This window comes from Euprymna scolopes, chromosome 45 (assembly GCF_053919585.1).
Source record: "Euprymna scolopes isolate OS-2025 chromosome 45, ASM5391958v1, whole genome shotgun sequence".
In the NCBI taxonomy this organism is placed as follows: Eukaryota; Metazoa; Mollusca; class Cephalopoda; order Sepiida; family Sepiolidae; genus Euprymna; species Euprymna scolopes.
Genome location: NC_136526.1, coordinates 53,404,103 through 53,431,386, shown reverse-complemented (window position 1 = coordinate 53,431,386; position 27,284 = coordinate 53,404,103). Strand labels below are relative to the sequence as shown.

The window sequence follows — 27,284 nt, the reverse complement described above, 5'->3', positions numbered from 1 at the left end:
GACAACGACTTCGCATGGATTTCGTCTCATGCACTTGAGAATTTTATCCTTGATCCCCGGGTCAGGTTCAAAACCCCGATAGACAAAACATAATGGGTATTGTTTTATTTCTGCACCTGCATTCAGCAAGTTATCTGTTATCATGTCAAGCTCTAAGTCATTTCTGTATTTGATATTTTAGAAACCCATTAGGCCACCCGGTGTTGTCCAGGAGAGCTTATCTAATAAAGCTTCAATCCGGTAACAATTTCACTCTCTAAATGTTGCCATTCTGCTCTTTAATCTCACCATTTGCTCCCCTCTCAGGGGGGTTGGGTTACAGTACAGCTGTTAAAGAGCATCTCTCCCCCCCTCTCTGGCTTTCTTACTCTTTCTATTTTCTCTCTGTGTGTCTCTATTAGAGAATAGAGAAAGAGAGAGGGAGAGAGAGAGAGAGAGAGAGAGAGAGAGAGGTGAATAACGTGGACAGTGGACACGTTTGCAAAAGAAGGGTCAGCTGACCAGATGACGTGGTATCATGTGATGAGGTTAGCTGATTCTTGCTTGGCAGTTGGGTTTTCGGGTGTTGAATAAGACAGACGGCTTTTCAGCTGTCCCCCCCCTGGGCTGGGGAGGACGCTGACGTGTATCATCAAACAAGCAAGGTTCACCTCCATTCTGTGTCGACCTTTGGAAGGTGAATAAAAACTATAAAACCATTTCATCGTCTTGGAGTGAATTCTTCATCCAACAGGCCAGCTCCCCTCCAAGAGACAATGAAAACCAGAGGAACAACCGACGACACATGAATAAAGGTATGTTAAAAAAATACATGCACACAAACACACACCCACGAAGACATCAAAAATAAAACCATTAGAAACTAGACGATCACGTACACGAATCTCCTTGACAAAATCTCCTTTATGACAATCCCGAATATATAACATATTCGTTTTGGTGCTCGTGACTAAGTTCACATCATCGATGTGAAGTCGAACCTGTGTTTAAGAAATACGACGTGGAAACAGGTCCTTAAAAGGGAAAGGAGATTTTAAGACAAGAAAAAAAACAAAAACAAAAAAAAAAACTATACAACACAATAAAATGTCTGGAAGAAAAAAAAAAGAGAAAGAACATTAGTAGAAAAAAAAAAGAAATACAAATCAACACACACACAACGATGGTCCGTTAAAACACTAAGTAATAAGGAAAACTAATAGTAAAGAGAAAAAAAAGAAAAGAAAAGAAAAAAAATTCTGTGAGAAAAACAGTAGAATAACTTGGAAAAAAAAAACAGCTATAACGAAAGACAAACTGATAAAATATTGTTAATTTTGAATTAAACAGCAAGTGTAAAACAGAAGGACAGAAAGAAAGAAAAAGAAAAAGAAAATAGAACATATGACTTGTTAGCTACAACGTGTGTGTCAGAAATGAGCCTGTCACCTTACTAAAAAAAACAAAAACATGTCAATCACGAAAGGTTTGTTGTTAATAATAATTTTTGTTGCAATTTTGGACTGCGAAACTTCATGTGCTTTTAGTGAAAAGACAATGATCATGTCCTGTAAAATGATTTTTTTTTCTTTTTCGCTGATTGTGCGATTTTTTTCGTAGGAATTTTTTTTTGCTGACGTGGACAAAATTTTGTTGTTTGGATTTTATTTATTGCTAAGATGGGACTTTCTGAATGCTTATAGGATATTTTTGTATTTTTTTCATTTATTTTCTTTATGTAATTGATGTGTTCTAAAATGGTATTGTGCAGGATTTTCTTACTCTGTGACATGTATTTTTTTTTCGCAGAATGGGGAGGTGGAATCTTGCTTGTGGGGTCTATGGAAAGAAGGATTAATAAAAGAAAAAATGTGTTTTTAATTAATTAAATAGTAATAATAAAATAGGGAGAAAGAAATAAGATTTAAACAGTGTAATAAATGATTTAAAAAAAAAAAAAAAGTTTCGAAGGGTCAAAGGTTCAGTCGGTATTAATTTCAATTTTCGAAAAGTAGAATAAATGTTCTATTCGACATGAGTGACGTTTTGACCACATAAGTAAGGTAAAAAAAAAAAAAAAAAGGATAAATATAGGGTTAAATAAACTATATGAAGAAATGAAAGAAAAAAGTGGGGCGTGAATGGAATTTAATTTCTGTGGCAAGCATGTAGAATTTTGGAGAGGTGTTGAATTACATGGGTAGTTATTAATTTCATTATTCTCGGGAAATGATTCGAATTTTATTTTTTTTTATCGTGATTTCTGTTGATTTCGAGTAGAATCAACATGGAGCAAGTTTGAGTACTTCATGTGTGGAAATCCGATGTTTTCCGTGAAGCTATGTGTCTTCAAGGCAGGTTGCGCTTACCGACTTTGGAAAAAAAAAAGAAAGTTTTTTCTGACATAGCAGTGAACGGAATGTATTCTGTCCAGCGTGAGCGGATCTAGTTGTAATCAACTTCAGGGAGCAAATGAAATGCCCTCTGACATGGTGTAAGGGGCAGAGGGGGTGCAATGGCTGACGTGGCCATTATGTTACGAATCGCTCAAGAGAAGATGAATGAAATATGTATGCAAGTACTTAGGAAAATAAAATGTTACCATATTGTGAATTAAAGGTACCAAAATTAAAAAAAACCATGCTGGGTGAATTTAATTGGTATTATTAAATTAAATTATTTTGGAATAGATTTGGTTGGTTTAGTTATATTTTAGGGACGTTTAGCGCGTAGTTGCATTTTTTTTCATGAGAATTACAAGGCGATTAGGCTGTAGAAAGCAGTTTTTTCTGTTGTTTTATTTTTTTTTTATAAGCCACGGTATTGTCACAAATTAGAAAATTTGGCAGGGGAAATACTATTTTAGAGTAATGAGAACCCTGTTAAAACAATACTAGTGGTTCCAGTGAGTTGGAAGATGCCACGTAGGCCCAAGCAACGGCAATAAGTCTTGTCCAACAAAAGTCTGGCGTGCGAGGTCGCGATAATTCCTCAGGGTACGGAGCGACTGGACAGTCGGTACCAAGCCTAATCACGGGGAGATAGAAGAAAGGGAAAGATGCAGATTACGTAAGGGACAAGATAGAGCCTTATTATTTTTTTTATTTTTTTAGAGGAATGTGTGAGAGATATCTGGGTTGGAATCTTGGGACTTGCTGGGAATGCGGAAAAATCACAAAGGGAAAACTACTTAGTTAGAAATCGATGGCGCATTAGTTAGGGAGTGATGATTCCGTATCTTGTCGGGTTCCAGGAACTCAAACAGGCTCCGAGTGAATCAGTGTGAAGGCGTATCTTGACTTAGACCAACCAAGGGAGTTAGTAAAAGAGCTTTGTGAAGTCCCGAAGTAGTAGATTGAATAGAACAAAGCTCCAGTAATAGGACCACTCAGAGAAAGACGTCAGGGCATTACAGTAAAGGAAAAAAAAACTGGGACTTAGGCCTATGCTGAAAGTCGAGAACGCGAGTGGGATGGTTGGGTCGGTAGAGCATCAGACTTTTAATCTGAGGGTCTGGGGTTCGAGTCCCCATGCGATAAAGCTACCACCAACATGGAGCATCCGACGTTCTGGTCGTAATTGCGATATGCTGGCCCCATTTCGAAAAAGTGATCGAAAATGGAGTCTCCATTTGTTTGGCCAAGTGGTCCAAATAAAGAGCAGAGTCAGTGGAAAATATCCAACAATGCGACCGCCTAGACAAGATGTATATCTGCAAAGCTGTATCTTTGTCTAACTTGGAAGCAAGTTAATGTCTAGGAGGGACTTTTGAGAAGCAGCAGAAGGGTTGATAGTGTTGTAGAAGAGTACTGGTGCCTGATCTTTCTTGGAAAAGGGGTGAGTCCGGAAAGTGAAAAAATAAAGATGTACTTCGGACATAATTATTTTTTTTAGTTAGTTAGTTATTAAAAATGTATGGCTTGCCATACATTTTGATAAAAAAGGGGTGGAGGAATGTTAAAGAGCATCTCTCCCCCCCTCTCTGGCTTTCTTACTCTTTCTATTTTCTCTCTGTGTGTCTCTATTAGAGAATAGAGAAAGAGAGAGGGAGAGGGAGAGAGAGAGAGAGAGAGAGAGAGAGGTGAATAATGTGGACAGTGGACACGTTTGCAAAAGAAGGGTCAGCTGACCAGATGACGTGGTATCATGTGATGAGGTTAGCTGATTCTTGCTTGGCAGTTGGGTTTTCGGGTGTTGAATAAGACAGACGGCTTTTCAGCTGTCCCCCCCCCTGGGCTGGGGAGGACGCTGACGTGTATCATCAAACAAGCAAGGTTCACCTCCATTCTGTGTCGACCTTTGGAAGGTGAATAAAAACTATAAAACCATTTCATCGTCTTGGAGTGAATTCTTCATCCAACAGGCCAGCTCCCCTCCAAGAGACAATGAAAACCAGAGGAACAACCGACGACACATGAATAAAGGTATGTTAAAAAAATACATGCACACAAACACACACCCACGAAGACATCAAAAATAAAACCATTAGAAACTAGACGATCACGTACACGAATCTCCTTGACAAAATCTCCTTTATGACAGTCCCGAATATATAACACAGCCAATCGGTAAAGGATGTTTGGAAAAACGTAAGTAGCACACACCTCCACTCTACCTTTAAGGGAAAGTCCCCTTCGAAACCAAATCCTCACAGATGCTCTGACTTGTTTTTTTTACAAAGGAATCACCACTTATCAAGGCCCAGAAACCACTGGAGGACAAGGGTTAAAGAGTGTACAGTGGTCAAAAGGACAATATCATGGTAATCGTTAGAAATGTAAATTTGGTAAATTGAATTACTTAAGGGGAACGGCTCATCAAGAACTTGTTTACATTAGACTTGAAGATGATCATATTGTAGTCAGCAGGAAAGCAAGGAAACAGAAGAGAGTTCCACAGGTGTGCGGTTCTAAGAAAGAAGCTTTGTTCATGGAATCTATGTTTAGGTTTAGGCAGAGATAAAGAGTGGGGGGAAATTATTGACAGTGGTTTCAGCTAGACGAGTGTTTTTCATGAATGTTTGGCTTTGTCACCAACCTGTTCAACAACAAAATCATACCAATCAAACTTGTTTGATATGGCATAATCACGTCGACACACCGGTTCCCGTCAGATCATCGGAGTTAAGCAATGTTGAGCTTGTTCATTACTAAAATGGGTGACCAATTTAGGAATTTCAGGTGCTGTATGTAGGACAACGTCGACACCTCCCTGCAAACGCTGCAAAAAAAACCATAAACGACCAAGTTCTCTCCGATTCTCTCTCCTCTGATCTTGAGCATGTGGCACAATGGGGAAAGGAGTGGCTGGTTACTTTTAATGCATCTCAAACCAAGCTTCTGTATTTACATCCTCAACGTTCTGATCCCCATCTAGCATCATTTGAACTGAATGGTTCTCGACTTGGGGAAGCCTCATGTTTTGACAAGCTTCTGGGCTTGACCTTTACTCCTGATCTTAAATGGAACACGTACATCAAGTCTGTTGCCAAGGCCACTGGAAAAATGGTGGGATCTTTCTATCGATCCAGTAGATATCTCACTGCTGATGCAATTCTCTATCTATATAAGAGCCAGGTACGTCCAAGGATGGAGTACTGTTGCCACATCTGGGCAGGAGCTGGTAGAAAGGACTTGTCCTGCCTTGATAGAGTTCAAAATAGACTTTGTAGCCTCGTAGGATATGTCCTTTTCTCTTCCCTGCAACCTCTATCTCACAGAAGAGATGTTGCGAGTTTGTCTCTGCTTTATCATTATTTTCATGACAAGTGCTCGACTTAGCTTCAATCTATGGTCCCCCCTCGCCAAACTTTCACAAGAAGCACTCGTCTAGCTGAAAACACTATCAATAATTTTCCCCACTCTTTATCTGTGCCTAAACCTTAACGTAGATTCCATGAACAAAGATTCTTTCTTAGAACTGCACACCTGTGGAAGTGTCTTCCGTTTTCCTGCTTTCCAGCTGACTACAATAAGGTTGTCTTCAAGTCCAACGTAAACAAGTTCTTGATGAGCCGTTCCATAAAAGTTAACAAATTTACCGAATTTCCATTACTAACGATTATCATATTGTCCAATTGACTACTGAACACTCTCAACCCTTATCCTCGTGTGGTCTCTGGGCCTTGATAAGTGGTGATGCCTATGTAAAAAAAAAAAAAAAACAAAGAAAAAAACATTGACACTGCTGTGGCAGAACTTCAAAAACTTAATGTCATCATCTTCCCTAATGAGGATATAAATGTAACCGGAGACCACTTGTGAATTTCATACTCCCATGGCACTCCTCCTCCAGAGGAAGCCAGTTAAATCCAAACAGGGTTAGTGCTGTTTCACACAATCAAACTTTTTTAACAACAAAATCACACCCCTTCACTGTTGAGGCCCCCAGATGCCGGAAATCTTTCTACTGTAATAGTTTCTTCTCATAGACTGTTAGACGTTGGAATCCCTTCCCTCTTACCTGTTTCCCTGACTGTATTAACACACACAAGTTTAACTGTAATGTAAACAGCCATCTTGTTCTTCTCTTAAACATCGTCCCAAATCGTAATTCCTTATGTCCAAGTGGTGATATGCTTTTGTTTGAGCAAATATGATTCAAAAATAAATAAATAAAAGGATTGAATAAAATTAAATATGCATGAAATGCGCTTGAAAGCCAAATACAACGTAATATAAGGAAAATAAAATATTTTTCTTGTTTGAAATTTATCACAAATATATTTCAGAGGTATACTCCATCTTCAGTGTGTTGTTTTGTTGCTTTTTTTTTCTTTTCTTCTTTGCCATGTTGTAAATTTGGAGAACGATTCATCCTTGACGTTATTCTCGTGTTGCCTACGCACAGTTCAAACATTTCAAAATACAACCGCTAGAAACAACACGAGGCTCTTTACAAAAAGACTTCTTTCTCCAAATTTACAACATGGCAAGGAAGAAGAAAAGAAAAAAAAGAAACAAAACAACATACTGAAGATGGAGTATACCTCCGAAATATATTTGTGATAAATTTCAAACAAGTAAAATATTTGTTTATTTTTCATAATATTACGTTATGATTTGGCTTTCAAGCGCACTTGATGCATATTTTATTTTATTAAAATTAGATCAACGTTTCTATAATGGAACTCTCATCCTTGAAAATAAAATGCTTGTTTCATGGAGGATAAGGCTCAGCATTTTTACTTGAGGTTGCTTTCATATGACCCGCTGCATAGTTTTGTGATTTTGTCAGAACAAAAGTAAAAACAAAAATAAATCTTTATCTCTGCTATTATATAAAAGGAAATTTGTCTGTGTGAGTTCCCTATGGATTCGAAAACAGCTGGGTCGATTTTTATGAAATTTCACACAAAGTTACTTTATGCGCCTGGCAGTGTTCTTAGATATGTTTTGTGTTGGAATATTTTCAATAAGTTTCGATAATCCATAATCAAAATAATCCGATGAAAGAACGAACAGGCGATTTAAACCAAAGTTAACACCTCACACAGCCTAACATCACAGGTGCATTTACAAACTTTTATTACCACACAAGCTGAAAGGCCTAATATATAAAATCAACAGTAAGTAATGGGTGCGTCCGAAATGAATGCTTTTGTTTAAAGCATAATTTCACAATGATACTTGATTTTTTCATTTTAAACTTACATTCAAGTCATTATCACTGCACAACCAGTAATGCAAGGCATTTAAAATCAATAGTAGGTTCTTTGATATGACAGGGGCACATTCGAAATGAATGTTTCTCTTTAAAGCACAATTGAAGCATGATACTTGACTTTCGTTTCAAACTTAAATTCAAGCCATAGTCTATCATATAAATCCCAATTGTCTGTTTAAATGTGTGTATGTATGTATGTATGTATGTATGTTTGCCTAAATTTTTTGACAGAGGCGACGGATTTTCATGAGATCGGTGTTCTTTTGAAGCTCGACCCCTCGGACGATAAATATCGAAAAATTGGCTAACAACATTAATACTTTCACCCTCAACTGGGCACTTTTCTAGAAGGAGGGCTCGCTTTTTCTTTCAAAAGTCATCCCCTCTTTTTGATTGACTGACCTTAATTTAAGCCTTTGTCACTTCCGGTTTGGGAATGGATGCAATGGCAAAGATATCACTTTTTTTTTCACATTCTTTTCCTCCTTCGCGATATGGGTTCGAGCCTACCTACTACCATATTTTTTTTTTTTGGTCAACACACACCTCACTGGGCACCCAGGCTAGTCTATATATATAAAAGGCAAAATGGCATGAGCGTTTGTGTATGTCCACGAAAGGCTTTTGAGATCAAGGTTCCACTGTTGGTTAAATTCTGCGAGAAGTTTTCCTATACTTCCGAGATTCGCAAACGGACACCGTTTCTTTCCTTTTTTTGATCGAGTTAAAAAAAAATCCCCACTGTGCCGTCGTCTGAAGTGTTTATTTGTCTTTTTCATATAATAAAGCAAAACTATTCGAACGCAACCGACAGAAAGCGAGAAGCTTTGGCTCCTGCAGTCTTTTGACTGAGATCAAAGTGTAGTATCTATTCTCCCAGTATACTTATTTTTGAATCTTGAAGGGATCAGCCACTTGGGCTAGTTATATAAAAAAAATAATGTTATAAAATCAGCAGTAAGTTCTCTACAGTGCAATGTAGACTACAATATATTTTGAACTTAGTCACTGCGAGAGGCATGTGAATATTTCTCCAGGTGCATCGCGATGGGTCCCCAATTAGAGCAAGCAATCAATCGATTTGATTGAAAAATGGGCGATTTCATCGATTTCGCTGATAATAAAAATATGGAGCATGAAACATATGTTGATCATAATTCAATCCCGGGCAACGTCGGGTCACCCTGCTTGTAAATAAATAAACATATCTGAAATATAACGTTGAGAAGTTATTAGCCTTAGTTATTATTGATTTTTTTTTTTTTTTTTTTTTACAAAGGCATCACCACTTATCAAGGCCAAGAGGCCGCTCGAGGATAAGGGTTAAAGACGGTACAGTAGTCAATTGGACAATATAGTAATCGTTAGTAATGGAAATTCGGTAAATTTGTTAATTTATGCGGCTCATCAAAAACTTGTTTACGTTAGACTTGAAGACAACGATATTGTAGACAGCTGGAAAGCAGGAAAACGGAAGAAAATTCCATAGGCGTGCAGTTCTAAGAAAGAAGTTTGGCGAGGGGGAGACCAGAGATTGGAGCTCAGCCGAGCACTTGCCATGAAAATAATGATAAAGCAGAGACAAACTCGCAATATCTCTTCTATCAGTTAGAGGTTGCAGGGAAGAGAAAAGGACATCCCCTACGAGGCTACAAAGTCTATTTTGAACTCTATCAAGGCAGGATAAGTCCTTTCTAGTAGCTCCTGCCCAAATGTGGCAACAGTACTCCGTCCTTGGACGTACCTGGCTCTTATATAGATAGAGAATTGCATCAGCAGTTGAGATATCTACTGGATCGATAGAAGGATCCCACCATTTTTCCAGCGGCCTTGCCAACGGATTTAATGTATGTGTTCCATTTAAGATCAGGAGTAAAGGTCAAGCCCAGAAGCTTGTCAAAACATGAGGCTTCCCCAGGACGAGAACCATTCATTTCAATTGATGCCAGATGGGGATCAGAGCGTTGTGGATGTAAAGATAAAAGCTTGGTTTTAGATGCATTAAAAGTAACCAGCCACCTCTTTCCTCATTGTACTACTTGCTCAAGATCAGAGGAGAGAGATTTTCTTGTAATGGTCTCTTATAAATAAAGCATATTTTTAGCTGACTCTCTTTCTGTCCGTTGAATATTACAGCCATTATATCCGATGAATCTCATGTGAAATAACAGTTAGTACAATTTTTTCGGCATTAAAAATACAAATGCAGTTCAGTATAAAAAAATACAATTTAACTTGAATAAAATAAAATATGTATCAAGTGTGCTTGAAAGCCAAATCACAACGCACTATTTTAAAATACAACCGATGAGAGACAACACGCTGATCTTTACAAACAGACTTTTCTTTCTCCAACTTTACAACATGGCAAGAAAGAAGAAAAGAAAGAAAAAGAAAGAAAGAAAACAACATACTGAGGATGGAGTTTGACTTCGAAATATATTTAAATTATAAATTTTAAACAAGTAAAATATTTGTTTATTTTCATGATATTACGTTGTGATTTGGCTTTCAAGCGCACTTGATGCATACTTTATTTTATTCAAATTAAATCAACGTTTCTATAATGGAACTCACACCCTTGATGACAATTTTACTTGTTAAAATGTTTTTAATGAGTGTGGGGGGTATTACTTCAAAAATTTGGACGATCTTATTTATAACTACACTTTAGGACTATCAAGCAATGAGAAGCCTCTGACCTCATTATAAAAATATTGAATTTTAAATTCAAGTCAGTTCGATGTCAGCCTCCATCTTGAACAACTAAACCACTGCTGATTGTGACTGCATTGATTCTTCGCCGATCTAATGCCACAATCTTTATACTAAAGAATTATTCAACACACGAGATTGTGACTGCATTGATTCTTTGCCAATTTGATTCCCTACCACCATTTTTGTGTTAAAAAATTAATGTCAAACTCTGATGAACTCATAGCACTTGTGCCCCCATCGACATGCATACTCCTGACTAACCTGCCAAGTAGCAAAATCCCACCTCTTCACTGTTGAGGTCCTTAGATGCCAGAAAACCATCTAATCTAATAGTTTCTTCTCTCAAACTGCTAGACTTTTGAATTCCCTCCCTGTTTCTTGCTTCCCTGACTAATCCCAATTCCTTAAAAAAACTTCTGATATTTTTTCTTGATTTTTCCGTAATGCGATCGCTAAAAAAAAAGCACGTCATCCCTATAAAACCGCCCCCATTTAAACCTGGAATTTTCCTGTCTATCTCCCTTTAGTAAATACAAGGCTACCAAGTCAGTATCCTACGCAGAGTCTGGGGATCCATTGTGACGTCAAAATAGCCCTCTCTATCCTTTCTAGTCCACAGTTCTCTGTTATATTCGATTAATGTTTTTCTAGCAATTTTTATGATTTCAATTTCCAGCTGTGTCAAGTCAGTTTCATCTTCAGCTAGTTTAAGTGCTTTCTCGAATAGTATAGGGGAAATAGAAGGGTAGTACGCATCTATTTCGAACATGATAAATTTGCTTTTTTGGTTTTTAGGGAACCTATCGAACCACTTGATTACTTCACCCGAAGAAATCCAGAGGTTGTGCTTAATTTTGGATTTTAAGGTTGGTATGATTCTGTCTAACATGTGAAATGTGGCTGTTATGCTTGAACCGTGTTCATTACAGTTCAAACATCTCTTAGACCCCCTATGCCGTCTGTTACCGTCGAAAACTAACAACCAAACAAATAAATAAATAAATCCGATTTTTTTTAACAACAGACATTTATTACCAGTATTTTAACTAAACAATAATAAAATAGTATTTAAGCTAATACTTGCTTAACTAAACAATACTTGCTTAACTAAACAATACTTGCTTAACTAAACAATACCTGCTTAACTAAACAATACCTGCTTAACTAAACAATACATGCTTAACTAAACAATACTTGATTAACTAAACAATACATGCTTAACTAAACAATACCTGCTTAACTAAACAATACCTGCTTAACTAAACAATACTTGCTTAACTAAACAATACCTGCTTAACTAAACAATACATGCTTAACTAAACAATACATGCTTAACTTAACAATACCTGCTTAACTAAACAATACCTGCTTAACTAAACAATACATGCTTAACTAAACAATACCTGCTTAACTAAACAATACCTGCTTAACTAAACAATACATGCTTAACTAAACAATACATGCTTAACTAAACAATACCTGCTTAACTAAACAATACTTGCTTAACTAAACAATACTTGCTTAACTAAACAATACTTGCTTAACTAAACAATACATGCTTAACTAAACAATACCTGCTTAACTAAACAATACATGCTTAACTAAACAATACCTGCTTAACTAAACAATACCTGCTTAACTAAACAATACATGCTTAACTAAACAATACATGCTTAACTAAACAATACCCGCTTAACTAAACAATACATGCTTAACTAAACAATACATGCTAAACTAAACAATACATGCTTAACTAAACAATACATGCTTAACTAAACAATACCTGCTTAACTAAACAATACCTGCTTAACTAAACAATACCTGCTTAACTAAACAATACCTGCTTAACTAAACAATACCTGCTTAACTAAACAATACCTGCTTAACTAAACAATACATGCTTAACTAAACTATTCATGCTTAACTAAACAATACCTGCTTAACTAAACAATACCTGCTTAACTAAACAATACCTGCTTAACTAAACAATACCCGCTTAACTAAACAATACCCGCTTAACTAAACAATACCCGCTTAACTAAACAATACCTGCTTAACTAAACAATACCCGCTTAACTAAACAATACCCGCTTAACTAAACAATACCCGCTTAACTAAACAATACCTGCTTAACTAAACAATACCCGCTTAACTAAACAATACCTGCCTAACTAAACAATACCTGCCTAACTAAACAATACCCGCTTAACTAAACAATACCCGCTTAACTAAACAATACCCGCTTAACTAAACAATACCTGCTTAACTAAACAATACCCGCTTAACTAAACTGGCAGAGCTGCTTGCTCTGCGATTTGCCTCCAACTCCACCTTAGAGCCAACAAACAACTCCCTCTCAAATTTCCCTATGCAGACGGAAACCACAATTGATGATCTGAAAATCACCCTTTCTTATGTCCACGATATCATGAAAAATTTCGAAATCTCCAAGGCATGTGGGCCTGATCTCATTTCTGCTATACTAATTAAGAAATGCTCAGCTGAGCTAGCCCTCGTACTTTCCAAACTCTACAACAATTGCCTTACTGAATCTTGCTTCCCTAATAACTGGAAGATGGCCTCTGTAGTACCAGTATACAAGAATTCTGGTGAAAGCACTGGCCCTCTCAATTATCGCCCTATCAGTCTCCTCCACCTCTTTGCTAAAATCTTTGAGACGCTAATCAATCAAGCACTAGTCCACCACCTCGCAAAAGCTAATCTTCTCTCTGACCAGCACTATAAATGTAGGCAATGTTTTTCTACTGCAAATATTTTAACGGTCATCTCTGAATACATATACCATGCACTGGATATGGCGGGCAAAGCCAGGGCTGTAGTCCTCGATATATTCAAGGCCTTTGACAAAGTCTGGCATGAAGGGTTGCTAATAAAAATTAAATCATATGGTATAACTGTACATATACTAAATATAATTAGGTCCTTCTTAGAAAATAGGACCATCTAGGTTGTCATTGATGGACGTTCATCCAAGCAGCATAACATTAATGCGGGACTGACTCAAGGGTTGATCCTTGAATCACTATCATTCCTGATATTCATAAACGACCTCCCTGATAATATTGTGTCTGAGAGGGGTGTATTTGCTGATGATACAATGCTCTATAATATGCATGAGGGAAGAACAGACGTACACAAATCCTTTTGTTATATAACAGATCTCACTCAATTATGGTATGATCTGCTCAGCTAAAAAATGCAATTACTTGCGCATTTCACTGGACATTAAAAAGTTGCATCCACAGAAACACGGTCGTTCCCTAAGGTAGTTCTTGCACAATGGGGTATGTGGCATGTATTAGCGGTCTTTGCGTGTCTGATGATGGTTATGTCTTGGTTGGTTGCTGGAGCTTGCCTGGTGTTGATGGGGCCGTCCACTGGATCGAGATGGTAGGTCTATCCTGAGCAGCATGTCTCTGTGATGAAACTGCTGTGGTTTTTGTATATAGTATATAATTTCATGAGCAGCAGTGATGTCGGATTTTACGCTGCGATCGAGGTACCTTTGGGCTTCGCAAGCTATGCTGTTTGCACTGTAATGGTTGTCCATTGTCTTGACGAGGTGGGGGTAAAGGTTTGAATTCCAGACCTTTACCTTTTTACTCATCAGCAATGCACCTATGATAGATACAAGCCCATCCACGGTCAACTTCGTAGTTTTGTCCTTTTTGTATTTGGCTTTTATGTGGACAGCTGCTTCTCTCAGAGTACTTTCCAGACGGCCCGCTTCAAGGACTTTGTCATGAGCTAAAGACATTCCATGAACGTAGTCTACAAATCTGATTGAGATCTGAGGGGGCTTTTGTTATATAACAGATCTCAGTTAATTACGGTATGATCCGTTCGGCTAAAAAGTGCAATTACTTGCGCATTTCACCGGACATTAAACATTCCAATCACGCACACAACGTCGATCACGCCTACGCACGCTATGCAAGGAATAAAAGCTAAACTGCATTATCCAGGCGGACGTAGTAGGCAGCATACCACATGATAAGATGTAATTTACTGGCCAATCAGAGACAAAAAAAAAATCAAACATGTCTTGATCCGATTCAAGCCAAAGTAGGATTATAAAAGGAACCTCTTCTTCAACCACGAGGCAGTCTTACTGTCCTTGGGGATCATCTCGACAACACCGTTATTACCATCGACCTACCGCGTATACTTCACTGTCATCATTGACATCAACCTACTGCATATACTTCACTGCCGACGCCAACATCAACTGCCTGCACATCCTTCACTGCTGTCGCCAACATCGGCCAGACCTGTTGCTACTGACGATGATGACATCAACAATACTATGAATACATCGCTGGCGATGACATCAATGTACTGTGAATACCATCGTCGTCGTCGTGACCAGCCTCCTGCATATACATCGCTGCCGACAACAACAATGGTGAGAATAAAAAATATTATATTATTTGTTGGTTGCAGAGTGTGCAGTATGGAGCTTCCCTCGCTTCAATTAAGTAAGAATGGGTTAGTTTTAAATTCAAGGCATTATCGCTGCACAACCAGTAATGCAAGGCATATAAAGTCAACAGTAGGTTCTTTGATATGACAGGGGCACATTCGAAATGAATGTTTCTGTTTAAAGCACAATTGAAACATAATACTTGACTTTTTGGTTTTAAACTTAAATTCAAGCCATAATCTATAATATTAATCTCACCTGTCTGTTCAAATGTATGTATGCATGAATGTATATATGTATGTATGTATGTCAGGTCATGTCATATGCTGCTGGTGCCAGGTAACCCAGTACTACCTGCCTCATGGTCGGGTCACTGGCGACTAAACTGGTTCCCCCACCAGAATTATTTGGTGAGGAGGCTGGCTAGTCTCCCTGAAGGATTAAAAACATAACCTTCCAAAGCGCGGATGAACTCTTTTTCTTTTTCAACTAGCACCTTGTATATTTGTGTGTGTGTATATGTGTATTGGGGTGGAAAGGGCTCCCGTAAGCCATGGTGAAGGCAACCTTTCTAGGAGAAGCAAATCTCTGATTTAAAAAACCATAAAGCGGGAGACTAGTACCCGCATTAAGCTGGTCTGCAGTTTAATTTGTTGCTGGCTATCTTGCTCTTGCTTGTTGCTGGATCTCAACATTTTGAACCGAGAGAAAGACTTAACTGTCGTACAAAGCTAAGACTCTGTAACATCATCTTTGTATAGATACTCCCTCAGGCATTTGGACTCATGGATTTTAAATGTCTGAGGGAGTGGCACTCGTCTGACAAGACGTTGCAATCATCATCATGTATGTATGTCAGGTCATGTCATATGCTACTGGTGCCAGATAACCCAGTACTACCTGCCTCATGGTCGGGTCATTGGCGACTAAACTGGTTCCCCCACCAGAATTATTTGGTGAGGAGGCTGGCTAGTCTCCCTGAAGGATTAAAAACACGACCTTCCAAAAGGCGAATGGACCCTTTTTCAGGGTCAACGGCCAACTAGCACTGTGTGTGTTTGTGTGTATGTATGTGTGTGTTGGGGTGGAGAGGGCTCCCGTAAGCCGTGGTGAAGGCAACCTTTCTAGGAGAAGCAAATCTCTAATTTAAAAAAACCATAAAGCGGGAGACCAGTACCTACATTAAGCTGGTATGCAGTTTAACTTGTTGCAGGCTATCTTGCTCTTGCTTGTTGCTGGATCCCAACATTTTGAAACGACAGAGAGACTTAGCTGTCGTACAAAGCTAAGACTCTGTAACATCATCTGTCTATAGATACTCTCCCTCAGGCATTTGTCTATTAAAATGGTCCTATGGCGATGGAAGTCATTTTTTGGCTCATGGACTTTAAGTGTCTGAGGGAGTGGCATTCGTCTGACAAGACGGTGCAATCATCATGTATGTGTGTCTGGCTAAAATTTTTGACAAAGGCGACGGATTTCCCCCACTTCGATTAAGTAAGAATGGGTTAGTTTTGAGTGTCCAGTTCTTATTCGGTTCAGTGCAATCTCCTCCCTTCTATTCAAGGATTTTGTTTTTTTTTTATTTTGGATTCTAGGCTGATGCTCATATAGTTTGCTTTCTGTGAATCTATTCTTCTTACCACTTATTTTCTGTATGTTCGTTAGTTTTTCTTTTTAGGTCTGTTTGTGGAATTTAAATTTTTTATGGTTTGGTGTCTTGTGGCTTCTCTAGCCAGTTTATCGGCCCTTTCGTTGCCAACATGGCTTGGCATCCAGGCCATTACAATTATTTTGCCCTCCTGAACTATTTGATTGTATTCTTGTATGATTTCTATGATAAACGGGTACTTGGTTTTTCCTTCCTCAAGAGCTAGAATCGTTTTTGGCGTCGGAAAAATAGGCACAAAAATTACTAACTCCAATACTGATTTCGATACGTCCCCAAACATTTTGATTTTTCCGATTCTGATTTTGCTTAACCGTTTCAGCATAAAATCGATCAAAACTATTTTCATTTTCTTTCTTTGTCTTTCCAGGGTGCTCAAATAATTGTTTTCCCCGAATATGGGATTGTTGGAATTCATGTAGACCGGACAACGGTGAAATCCTATCTGGAAGAAGTTCCCGATCCTCGACACGTCAGCTGGAATCCATCGGAATCGCCTGACGCCTATAAAGGCACTGACATCCAACAACAACTGAGCCGCATTGCAAAAGAAAACAAGATTTATCTCGTCGCCAACATGGCCACTAAAGTACCGTGCAAATGTTTGGACGATCCTTTGTGTCCAAATGATGGCCAATATCAATATAATACAAATGTTGTCTATTCAGACAAAGGGCTATTGATAGCCGTCTACCATAAACGGAACTTGTATATCGATTTGCCATATGATCCATCAAGGGAACCTGAATATGTGACCTTTGACACACCGTTCGGAAGATTTGGAATGGTTATCTGTTTCGACCTGATGTGGGAAGAACCTACGTATTTGCTGTTTAAAAAATATAATGTCCGTAACCTTGTTTTTCCGACGGCATGGCTTAAGATTATACCGTTCTACCGGTCTTTGATGTACCATTCGGGCTTCGCACGGGCCCATAATATCAATCTACTTGCAGCCAATCTTCATGCTGTTGATTATTTGGGCCAAGGCAGTGGACTGTACACCCCAGAAGGAGTAAAAGCCTTTTTCTACACCACAACTCCAAATCGAACCAAACTGTTAATTGCAGATATGCCGGCGATCAGTGAAGAAACGCCTTTACCGATGAGCACAATTCTTCCGAAAATCGAACCAGATGAAGATGCAGAGATTCTGACCGGATCAATATTAAATCTCGGTATTCGGTTTCGGCTACTGCCAGACAGCAATCAGGGCGTAACAAAGGTTTGTGATGGGGATTTATGCTGCAGTGTAGAATATGATCGGCAGTCGTCAACGGAGAAGTATGCAGTGGGTGTGAGCAATGGTTTTTTCCGTGTCTTAAACCGAAAACTCTATCTGCAGACGTGCTCCTTGTCGAAATGCACCACCGAAAAATGCGGTATCGATATCACCAGTGCAAACACAATCTTTAACAGATTCGTCCTGAAGGCTCACAACTTCCAAAGCGGTGTCGTTTCTGCGTTTATTGTAGCCATGGATGGATCTGATTTTGTATTTGTCGACGACGAATGGGCCTACAATTATACAAGCCAGATTCACATGGAAGGTCCCATGTCTCTGCCCCTGCATTCTGCTGTGTTGAACGCGCGAGTTTTTGAGAATGATCCGCCGTACCCCGGTAGGCCAAGCGATATGCAGAATACGGATGGTTCTTGCTATGTTGGATCCGTTTAGCGTTTTCGTTCAATGGAAGAATTGAAAATATGAAATTACAAAATTAAAACTTTATTTTGTTTTATTTTAAAATACGATATGATGACATAGGTATAACATGTATACTTTACTTACATTTTTGCAGTTTCAGTTTTTTTGGTTTCACGTGGTGTTTTATGTATCATTTGGATTCATCGGACTACTGTTCTCATCTTGAGTGTGATTTGTCACAACGTTTCGGTCGATGTAACCTCCGACCTTCTTCACGTGTATCTTTTTCGAACTCGGGAATTTGGACAGAATTTCGAACAAGCGACTTTTTTAAAGCACTCTAACTACTGTGCCATGGGTCCTTGCATGGCGCAGTGGTTAGAGGGTTTACCGACATTTCATCACCTGCCATTTAATCACCCGATCACTAATCATTATATATATTCACTAGACATTTAATCACGTTTTCCCATCGCGTGGGCACTTAATCACCTGACACCAAGAAAATGAATCACTTCTCAAGGAAAAAAGAAATAATGTTATTTATGTGACTATGTTTTTATTACGTTAAATTTGTAGGCCCTTTGACAATTTTGAGGTTATTTTTATGAAAGATTAAACTCTAAAGGGTAAAACTACCTCCCCTCCCCCGCCAATCATGAAAGGGTTAGAGGACAGGCTATCTGTTCGCTTAAAGTAAATATCAGCCACTTTAAAAAAAAAACTTTTTAACAAGTAAACGATAACATTTATTTCAATTAATTTATTTTTTCATTTAAAAATGTAAACAAACTTCTGCAAATAGTTTCATTTTCTTCTTTTTTTTGCTTTTTTTTTTACTTGTTACTTTTTTATATTGTTAACAAACTACGAAATCCCCAAGTGATTAAATGTCTATATGTGATTAAGTGTCCACGTGATGAATAAAAACATGTGATTAAATCTCTAGTGATTCATAGTCGTGTGATGAAATGTCGGGTGATGAAAAGACCGTTACACCGGTTAGAGTATTCGGAGAAATCGATTAACACTCAAGATAAGAACAGTACCACTACAGTAGTTCAATGAATTCCATTTGCAACGATTTCTTGTTGTAAGATCAGACTTAATTAAATTAAAGATGTCCAAGTATAACGTATATGCGTGCGCATGCGTGCGTGCGTGCATCTGCGTACATGTGTACGTGCGCGAGTGTGCGTGACATGAGCAAACATTGTTAAAGAATAAATAACAGAAAGCCTCCACTTAAACCGTTTTTATTTTTCCCGGTTTTTCTTATAATCTTTTTTGTATATTAAAATAAAAAAACAAACTAATATGAGTTTTAGTTTAATGAAAGAAATGAAAACATAAAATTACAAAGTTAAGATTGTATTTTATTTTGTTTCATAAAAAAACTTATTGTTGCTTTTTTGTTTTGTTTTTCTTTTGTTTTGTTACTTTAGTGCTTGTTAAGAGTAAGTAGATCAACCTTTTTTTTTTCGATATGCCGTGTTAAGCAAAAACAATGTTACGTACTTAATTGTCATGTCGAAAATAGTATTATATCCCCAAAATTACAAAAATTCATAGAATAGAAATTTATTTATAGTTAAAAGTAATTTTTACGGTAAAATTGGGTAACATTGCATTTTTTTAAAAGATGTTATAAAGTAGTCCATGAAGAGTTCACAGACAGGGGACATAACTTGGAAAGCAAATTTTACATAATTTGATTAACACAATCAAAAGTTCTAGTTCTTTCAGCTCCGTTTTTCAAATCTGCTTAATCTAAAAAAAAAAAAAAAAAAATCTCCAGAAACCCCTAGATTTTAACTTTCCATAACTTTTTTTTTTTTCGTGACTGTCTGCATTATCTCTGTGGCTTTCTTTTATACAGTTGAGCAGCGAGATTTTGCGTCACTTTACAAGCGAAAAAAAAAAAAAATCCAGAACCCCCTAGATTTTAACTTTCCATAACGTTTTTTTTTTTTTTTTTTTTTTTTGCGCTCTTTCATTATGATAGTGAAATTCGATTTTTTAAAAAATTTAATTTCAAGGCAAACCACCACCGACATTGTAGCCTATAGCGGTAATTCAGATTGGCATTTATGACGGCAATTAAAAGTAAAAAAAATACAGAAAATGTCTGTATGATGTACGTGTCAGGAAAATTGTGGATTACCATTAAAGCATCATTGCGTGTGTGTGTGTTATGTGGAATCCAACTGTCTGGGGGTAGGGAAGAAAGAGTCAAGATGCTGGCACCCACAATTTTTATAACTAAGCAGTCTCGTAAAGTGACGCAAAATCTCGCCGCTCAACTGTATAAAAGAAGGCAACAGAGATAATGCGGACAGACAGTCATGAAAATCCTTGGAGACAGTTACAAGAATCCTTGGAAATGGTTGTTGCGTGTTGCTGAGTCAGTTTGCGTTCCTACCCTTTTCCCCTTCTTTTTTTGTGTTACAAGTTATTTCAGTGTTACGGGCAAATTTGACTAGTTATTTCAGTGTTATGGACAAATTTGACTAGTTATTTCAGTGTTACGGACAAATTTGACTAGTTATTTCAGTGTTACGGACAAATTTGACTAGTTATTTCAGTGTTATGGACAAATTTGACTAGTTATTTCAGTGTTACGGACAAATTTGACTAGTTATTTCAGTGTTACGGACAAATTTGACTAGTTATTTCAGTGTTACGGACAAATTTGACTAGTTATTTCAGTGTTATGGACAAATTTGACTAGTTATTTCAGTGTTACGGACAAATTTGACTAGTTATTTCAGTGTTACGGGCAAATTTGCCTACTTATTTCAGTGTTATGGACAAATTTGACTAGTTATTTCAGTGTTACGGACAAATTTGACTAGTTATTTCAGTGTTACGGACAAATTTGACTAGTTATTTCAGTGTTACGGACAAATTTGACTAGTTATTTCAGTGTTATGGACAAATTTGACTAGTTATTTCAGTGTTACGGACAAATTTGACTAGTTATTTCAGTGTTATGGACAAATTTGACTAGTTACTTCAGTGTTACGGACAAATTTGACTAGTTATTTCAGTGTTACGGGCAAATTTGCCTACTTATTTCAGTGTTATGGACAAATTTGACTAGTTATTTCAGTGTTACGGACAAATTTGACTAGTTATCTCAGTGTTACGGACAAATTTGACTAGTTATTTCAGTGTTACGGACAAATTTGACTAGTTATTTCAGTGTTACGGACAAATTTGACTAGTTATTTCAGTGTTATGGACAAATTTGACTAGTTATTTCAGTGTTACGGACAAATTTGACTAGTTATTTCAGTGTTACGGGCAAATTTGCCTACTTATTTCAGTGTTATGGACAAATTTGACTAGTTATTTCAGTGTTACGGACAAATTTGACTAGTTATTTCAGTGTTACGGACAAATTTGACTAGTTATTTCAGTGTTACGGACAAATTTGACTAGTTATTTCAGTGTTATGGACAAATTTGACTAGTTATTTCAGTGTTACGGACAAATTTGACTAGTTATTTCAGTGTTATGGACAAATTTGACTAGTTACTTCAGTGTTACGGACAAATTTGACTAGTTATTTCAGTGTTACGGGCAAATTTGCCTACTTATTTCAGTGTTATGGACAAATTTGACTAGTTATTTCAGTGTTACGGACAAATTTGACTAGTTATTTCAGTGTTACGGACAAATTTGACTAGTTATTTCAGTGTTACGGACAAATTTGACTAGTTATTTCAGTGTTACGGACAAATTTGACTTAAAGTTGATCCCTGAATTCGATGACTTCCCCACTGGCCTGTCCGACATTGAATGGTTTGCAAAGGTTGAACGTGTTTGCAGGTTTTCTAAAATAAAAGAGCCCCCACTGGTCACCCAACTGAGGCTCTCTCTCTCTCTCTCTCTCTCTCTCTCTCACACACACACACACACACAATTATATTTTAAATATATTATAAACAAATAAAAACATTCGGGACAAGATCAAAGTGTAGTATCTGTTCTTCAGATGCTGCACTTCTATTTCTTGTTCTCTTTCGGTGGAGGAGAAATCCTTCACGACTGAGACAATTTTTATTTTTGTACTTTTTCTCCACGTTAAAAAACGACCCTGGTGTCTAACTCTGTCCCGTGGGAAAGCATAGTAAATAGGTACATTTAGTAGTCGTGTGAGGTAGCCGCATGGTAGAGGTTTAAGCTTCTTATCATGGGATCCTGATTTCGAATCTTGCTAGATTCAGCCACTCTGATGAGTCGTATATGACGAAACACGTGTCAGTGGATAATTATATATTTAAAAATAATATCTATGCCGTTCCCCATTTAGGGGGTACCGAATTGGTCAAGGGGGAAATTATATTCCCAACTTGCATTTAGGTAAAAATGCACTTTCCTATAAATAATTGAATTAATTTAAAAAGTATTGCTAACAAAAACAAATAAAAACATCTATATATATATATATATATATATATATATATATATATATATATATAATGGTTTTAAAAGTTTTTTTTAGCCATTTTATTAGCAATTGGGCAAACTAATCACGGCCTGAGTTTACTGAAAAAAAAAAAAAAAGAATTTGCAACTACACTATAACAGCGAAATACGGAAAACGAAAAAATCGATTAAAAAAAAAATTATCTACTGTTTTTTTTTTTATGTGTGTCAATTTCAACCAAATGCAATGATGTCTACTTAATTGTATGTCAGAAGTACTTAAATATTACTGCATTATTTAAAACAGCACGAGTTATCTATCTTTATTGTATAAAACACCCGTCGCTATATTTCTCTGGAAAGACGTGACATAAATAGCAAGGGAAGTAATTCAGTTATGCTAAAAACAAGGTAAAACGCATAACTTTAAAGAAAGTGTTAATAGTTACACGCTATTTACGTCCCCTTCGAACTCTCCTGTGTCTTTTTAGCCACACGTTTTATTTTCGTTAATTTGCGTTAAAAAGGTTTTCTTTAATAATTTTTTCTACGTAATCGTTTTTCGTAATTTTTGGATACATTCATTACTGTAACATGGCAATTAAAGTACAGACCATTGCTTTGCAATTAAATGAAATATTAAAAAAAAATTCGAATTTCGCTAATGGCAGAGCGCAAAAAAAAAAACGTTATGGAAAGTTAAAATATACAGGTTTCTGGTTATTTATTATTATTATTATTATTATTATTATTATTTTTTAGATTAAGCAGGTTTGAAAAACGAAGCTGAAAAAAACTAGAATTTTTTATTGTGCTCTCAAATGCTAAAAACTGATTGATAAGAATATCTTTCCACCTCCCTCTCCCTAATACATACTATGGATGGTAATCTCCAAAAATACCGTTAGGGCTTACAACATGGCCGCCAGAAGAGTCAACAAAAAACTGCGAATAAAATATATAAAACTCGTAATTTCTGTTTTTAAAGTGGGTTGTCAATTTTCTTTATGAAATATACTTCCAAAATAAACTATTACAGTCGTTTAAAACATAATAGAAGTATTATTTTTTATTTTTTAAAAGCAATGTTTACAAAATGTCTACGAACGTGCGTAGACATTTTGTAAACATTGTTTTTAAAAAATAAAAAATAATACTTCTATTATGTTTTAAACGACTGTAATAGTTTATTTTGGAAGTATATTTCATAAAGAAAATTGACAACCCACTTTAAAAACAGAAATTACGAGTTTTATATATTTTATTCGCAGTTTTTTGTTGACTCTTCTGGCGGCCATGTTGTAAGCCCTAACGGTATTTTTGGAGATTACCCTATGGATCTTATTTACGAGTTATTCTAACTCGCTTTCTATTTTTATCCCCTCCAACCGTCACCGTGACACAAGTGGAATGTTTAAAGTTTAATGTTTAACAAAAATAAATAAATAAATAAATAAAAATAAAAACAAAAGCAAAAAAAAAAAAAAAAAAAAAAAAAAAAAACGCTTCCGTCGAGAAGGAGTAAGGACACACTGATAAACTTTAAAATGACCCGAAGGTCAGGAAACTTGCTTGATATCTCATCGTGAAAAAATTGTCAGAAAAGTGAAAGTGCTTGTTAAGCAATAGTCGACAAATCGAGTTTTTAAATGTCTTGTTTTGAGCAAAAACAATATTACGCACTTGTCATGTCGAAAACAGTATTATATCCAAAAATTCCACGAGTAGAACAACTGTTATTTTGATTTTAGTAAAAAAAAAAAAAAAAAAAAAGAAAATGTCTATCGCTATAGACAACAAATATTGCAGCTATGAACAAGTAATCTAAAATATTCATTTCTGAGTTATGTCCCCTGCGTATAACCTCCTACTGCCTATTTTATAATGTCTGAGAAAAATGCGATTTTACCCAATTTTCCGTAAAAAATACTTTTGGTGTTTTTTTACATTAGGCTCACCTCCACAATTTCTATTTGGTAAATGTCGGTGCGTTACTTAGGGGAAAATGGTTAATTAAACGGCAGAAGCAATGCTTCTAAGAAGCATCTGTTAAACACAAAAAAAAAAAAAGAACAGAAAACATAAAAATATGTTTTTGTAAACATAAGCAAACTTGGCCTTCGGGACAAGATCAAAGTGTAGTATCTGGTCTTCAGATACTGCACTTCAATTTCTTGTTCTCTGTCAGTGGAGGAGAAATCCTTCACGACTGAGACAATTTTTATTTTTGTTCCTTTTCTCCACGTTAAAAACCGACCCTGGTGTCTAACTCTGTCCCGTGGGGAGGCATTGTAAATAGGAACATAGGCAAAAATAAACGAATAAGGATAGAGGGACCTAGTTTTGAAAGCCGATTTGTGATAATTTTTTTTTTGGTAAATGTTCCCTTCTAACTACAACGGAACACCGACCAATAAAATTTGTTTTTTTTTTTTGTTTTTTTAAAGGTTTTCGGGGTCGCTGACAACGAATCTGGTATTCAAACCCGTCGCAAATTTACCGTTTGCATGGTATTAACCCCTGAACCCTCGCACTATTTTGTGCCATCTCACCGCCATCGTTTATGCTATTCTGACATGATGCGTTCGCGCATGGACGCGCGTAGTAAGGTGACTTGTCACATCGCGGAAGAATTTGGCACCCATGCAGAGAGTGATCCGTGCTGAAATAATAACGTTATTTAAAAAGCCATTCTTAACATGGGGAGGGGAAGGTGTTTTGTACCTATTCTGTACTTTAACCTTAAAAAAAAACATACCATAAAAATTTAATTAAACGTGGAAATACGATTTAAAAAATAGCGCGGATCACTCTCTGCATTAGCACCAAGAATTCTTCCGCGATGTGATAAGTCACTTTACTACGCGCGTCCATGCGCGAACGCATCATGTAAGAATAGCATAAACGATGGCGGTGAGTTGGCACAAAATAGTGCGAGGGTTCAAGGGTTAATACCATGCAAACGGTAAATTTGAGACGGGGTTGAATATCAGATTCGTTGTCAGTGACACCCCCCACCCCAAAAAAAAAAAACAAATTTTATTGGTCGGTGTTCTGTTGTAGTTAAAGTAAATATTTACTTTTTTTTATGTAGGTTTCCGAATACTTTTTTGATTTTATTTGAAAGATTAAGGATCAAACTTAATTTCCTAAAGAAAAAGAAAAAAAAAAAAAAAAAAAAAAAAAAAATTGTACACGTGAAAAAGAAAAAAAGAAAAAGTTATGAAAAGTGTTTTCACGGCGAGCTAACCAATTCAGCTAAATTTTGAAGTAAAATAAATTCATTGTAAAAATCTTTTAAAGATAAATATTAGTTTTCTAGGCCTATTTCAAAGTAAAGTAAAATCCTAAGATATTGAATTAAATAAATAAATAAATAAAACCTTGTTTGCACAAAAAAATAGCAGAATTAGACCCAAAACCGAGTGTTTTTGCCGTTCACAAGACCACAACAAACCGTACTTTTGGAAATAGAGAATATACGGAGGCCCAAAATCTGAGACAGTCGTAAAGCTGCTGAGAATGACGTCATATAATTAAAAGGAAGGAGGGGTGCTGGGTTTCTTCTCATCCGTACATTTCTATTGTAAATGTTTGTATAAATTTTACCATTTTTTAATTTAATTATTTTTTCTATGTTCCTGTTTTTAAATTATTTTTTTTTAATTATTGGCCAATATTATATAAAAATTATGTTACGCCGAAAGTTTCACATTCTTGCGAGCAAGGAAATTATTAAAATCTTGCATATAAAAATTATGTGAAATTTGTAATTAAAAAAAAAAAAGTAGAAATATTTTTGTTATTATATTTTTTTGTGAAACTATTAAATAAACAATGCTTAATTCACTGGTAATATCGGTAGTTCGAGAAATTCACTTTTCTTCGAGTTATATCGAATTCATAATTACGGACTTTAGGTTTTTTTTTTCGTAATGTTCCTATAAAAATTATTTTATTTTTATTGTTACAAATCACGATGCTTTATTTATATATGAAAAAGCAAAAATAAATTCTTGCGTTTTTTATTTACTACTGAAAACCATAACTTTAGTAAAGGTATTTTTTGTTTAAATAAAAAAATACATTTCCACTGAGATTTAAATAAAAATAATTAGTTCATTATATTTCACAATCATTATTTGATAAATATTGAAAATTTTATTAAAATTGGTTAATTTCCTGGTTTTTGGTGAATTTTTAAGGGGTCAAAATGTTTATAAATTTTGAGCGTCGACATTCATTCTGCCCGTACCTTAGGCATTACCAAAAGTCACCACAGAATTACCCCCCATATGTAATACGATGTAACTTTATTATAAATTAATATTATCAATATAACTTTTGTACCATTTAAAAGAAGGGTAAAATAAACCAGTAATAATTTAAAAAAAAAATTTCATCGTACGAAAATAATGAAATTGCGAGATGAAAATCATGTTTACATAATTGGCGCTTTAAAATAACGTTCCAATGTAGTAAGCATTTCGAACATGAAAACATACCCGTGTTTAATAAATCTAGCAAAAATCAACTAATGGTCAGATTTTCGTGAAATTTTCGATACTTATCCATTTTAGAATGAAATTACATCTAAATGCAGTTTCCGTAAAATATACGAGGGAAAATATTTTTTTAGTGCGAAATTTAAGCAAAATATATTTAAATCTATCAACATTTCTATTTATTATGAAACATAGCAGTTCAAATAAGTAAAAAATATTTAT

The 27,284-nt window shown here is 36.1% G+C and overlaps 1 protein-coding gene across 1 annotated transcript in view; it reads left to right on the top strand.

Annotated features, from left to right (window-relative positions):
- LOC145269658 (biotinidase-like) overlaps positions 1 to 19,530 on the top strand; it is a 33,531-nt gene extending 14,001 nt beyond the window's left edge. The window contains exon 2 of the mRNA XM_080125371.1: positions 16,846 to 19,530. Coding sequence (XP_079981497.1) covers positions 16,846 to 18,153 — 1,308 coding nt within the window. The 3' untranslated portion in view covers positions 18,154 to 19,530. The remainder of the gene's footprint in view (positions 1 to 16,845) is intronic.
- The last annotated feature ends 7,754 nt before the right edge of the window (positions 19,531 to 27,284 follow it).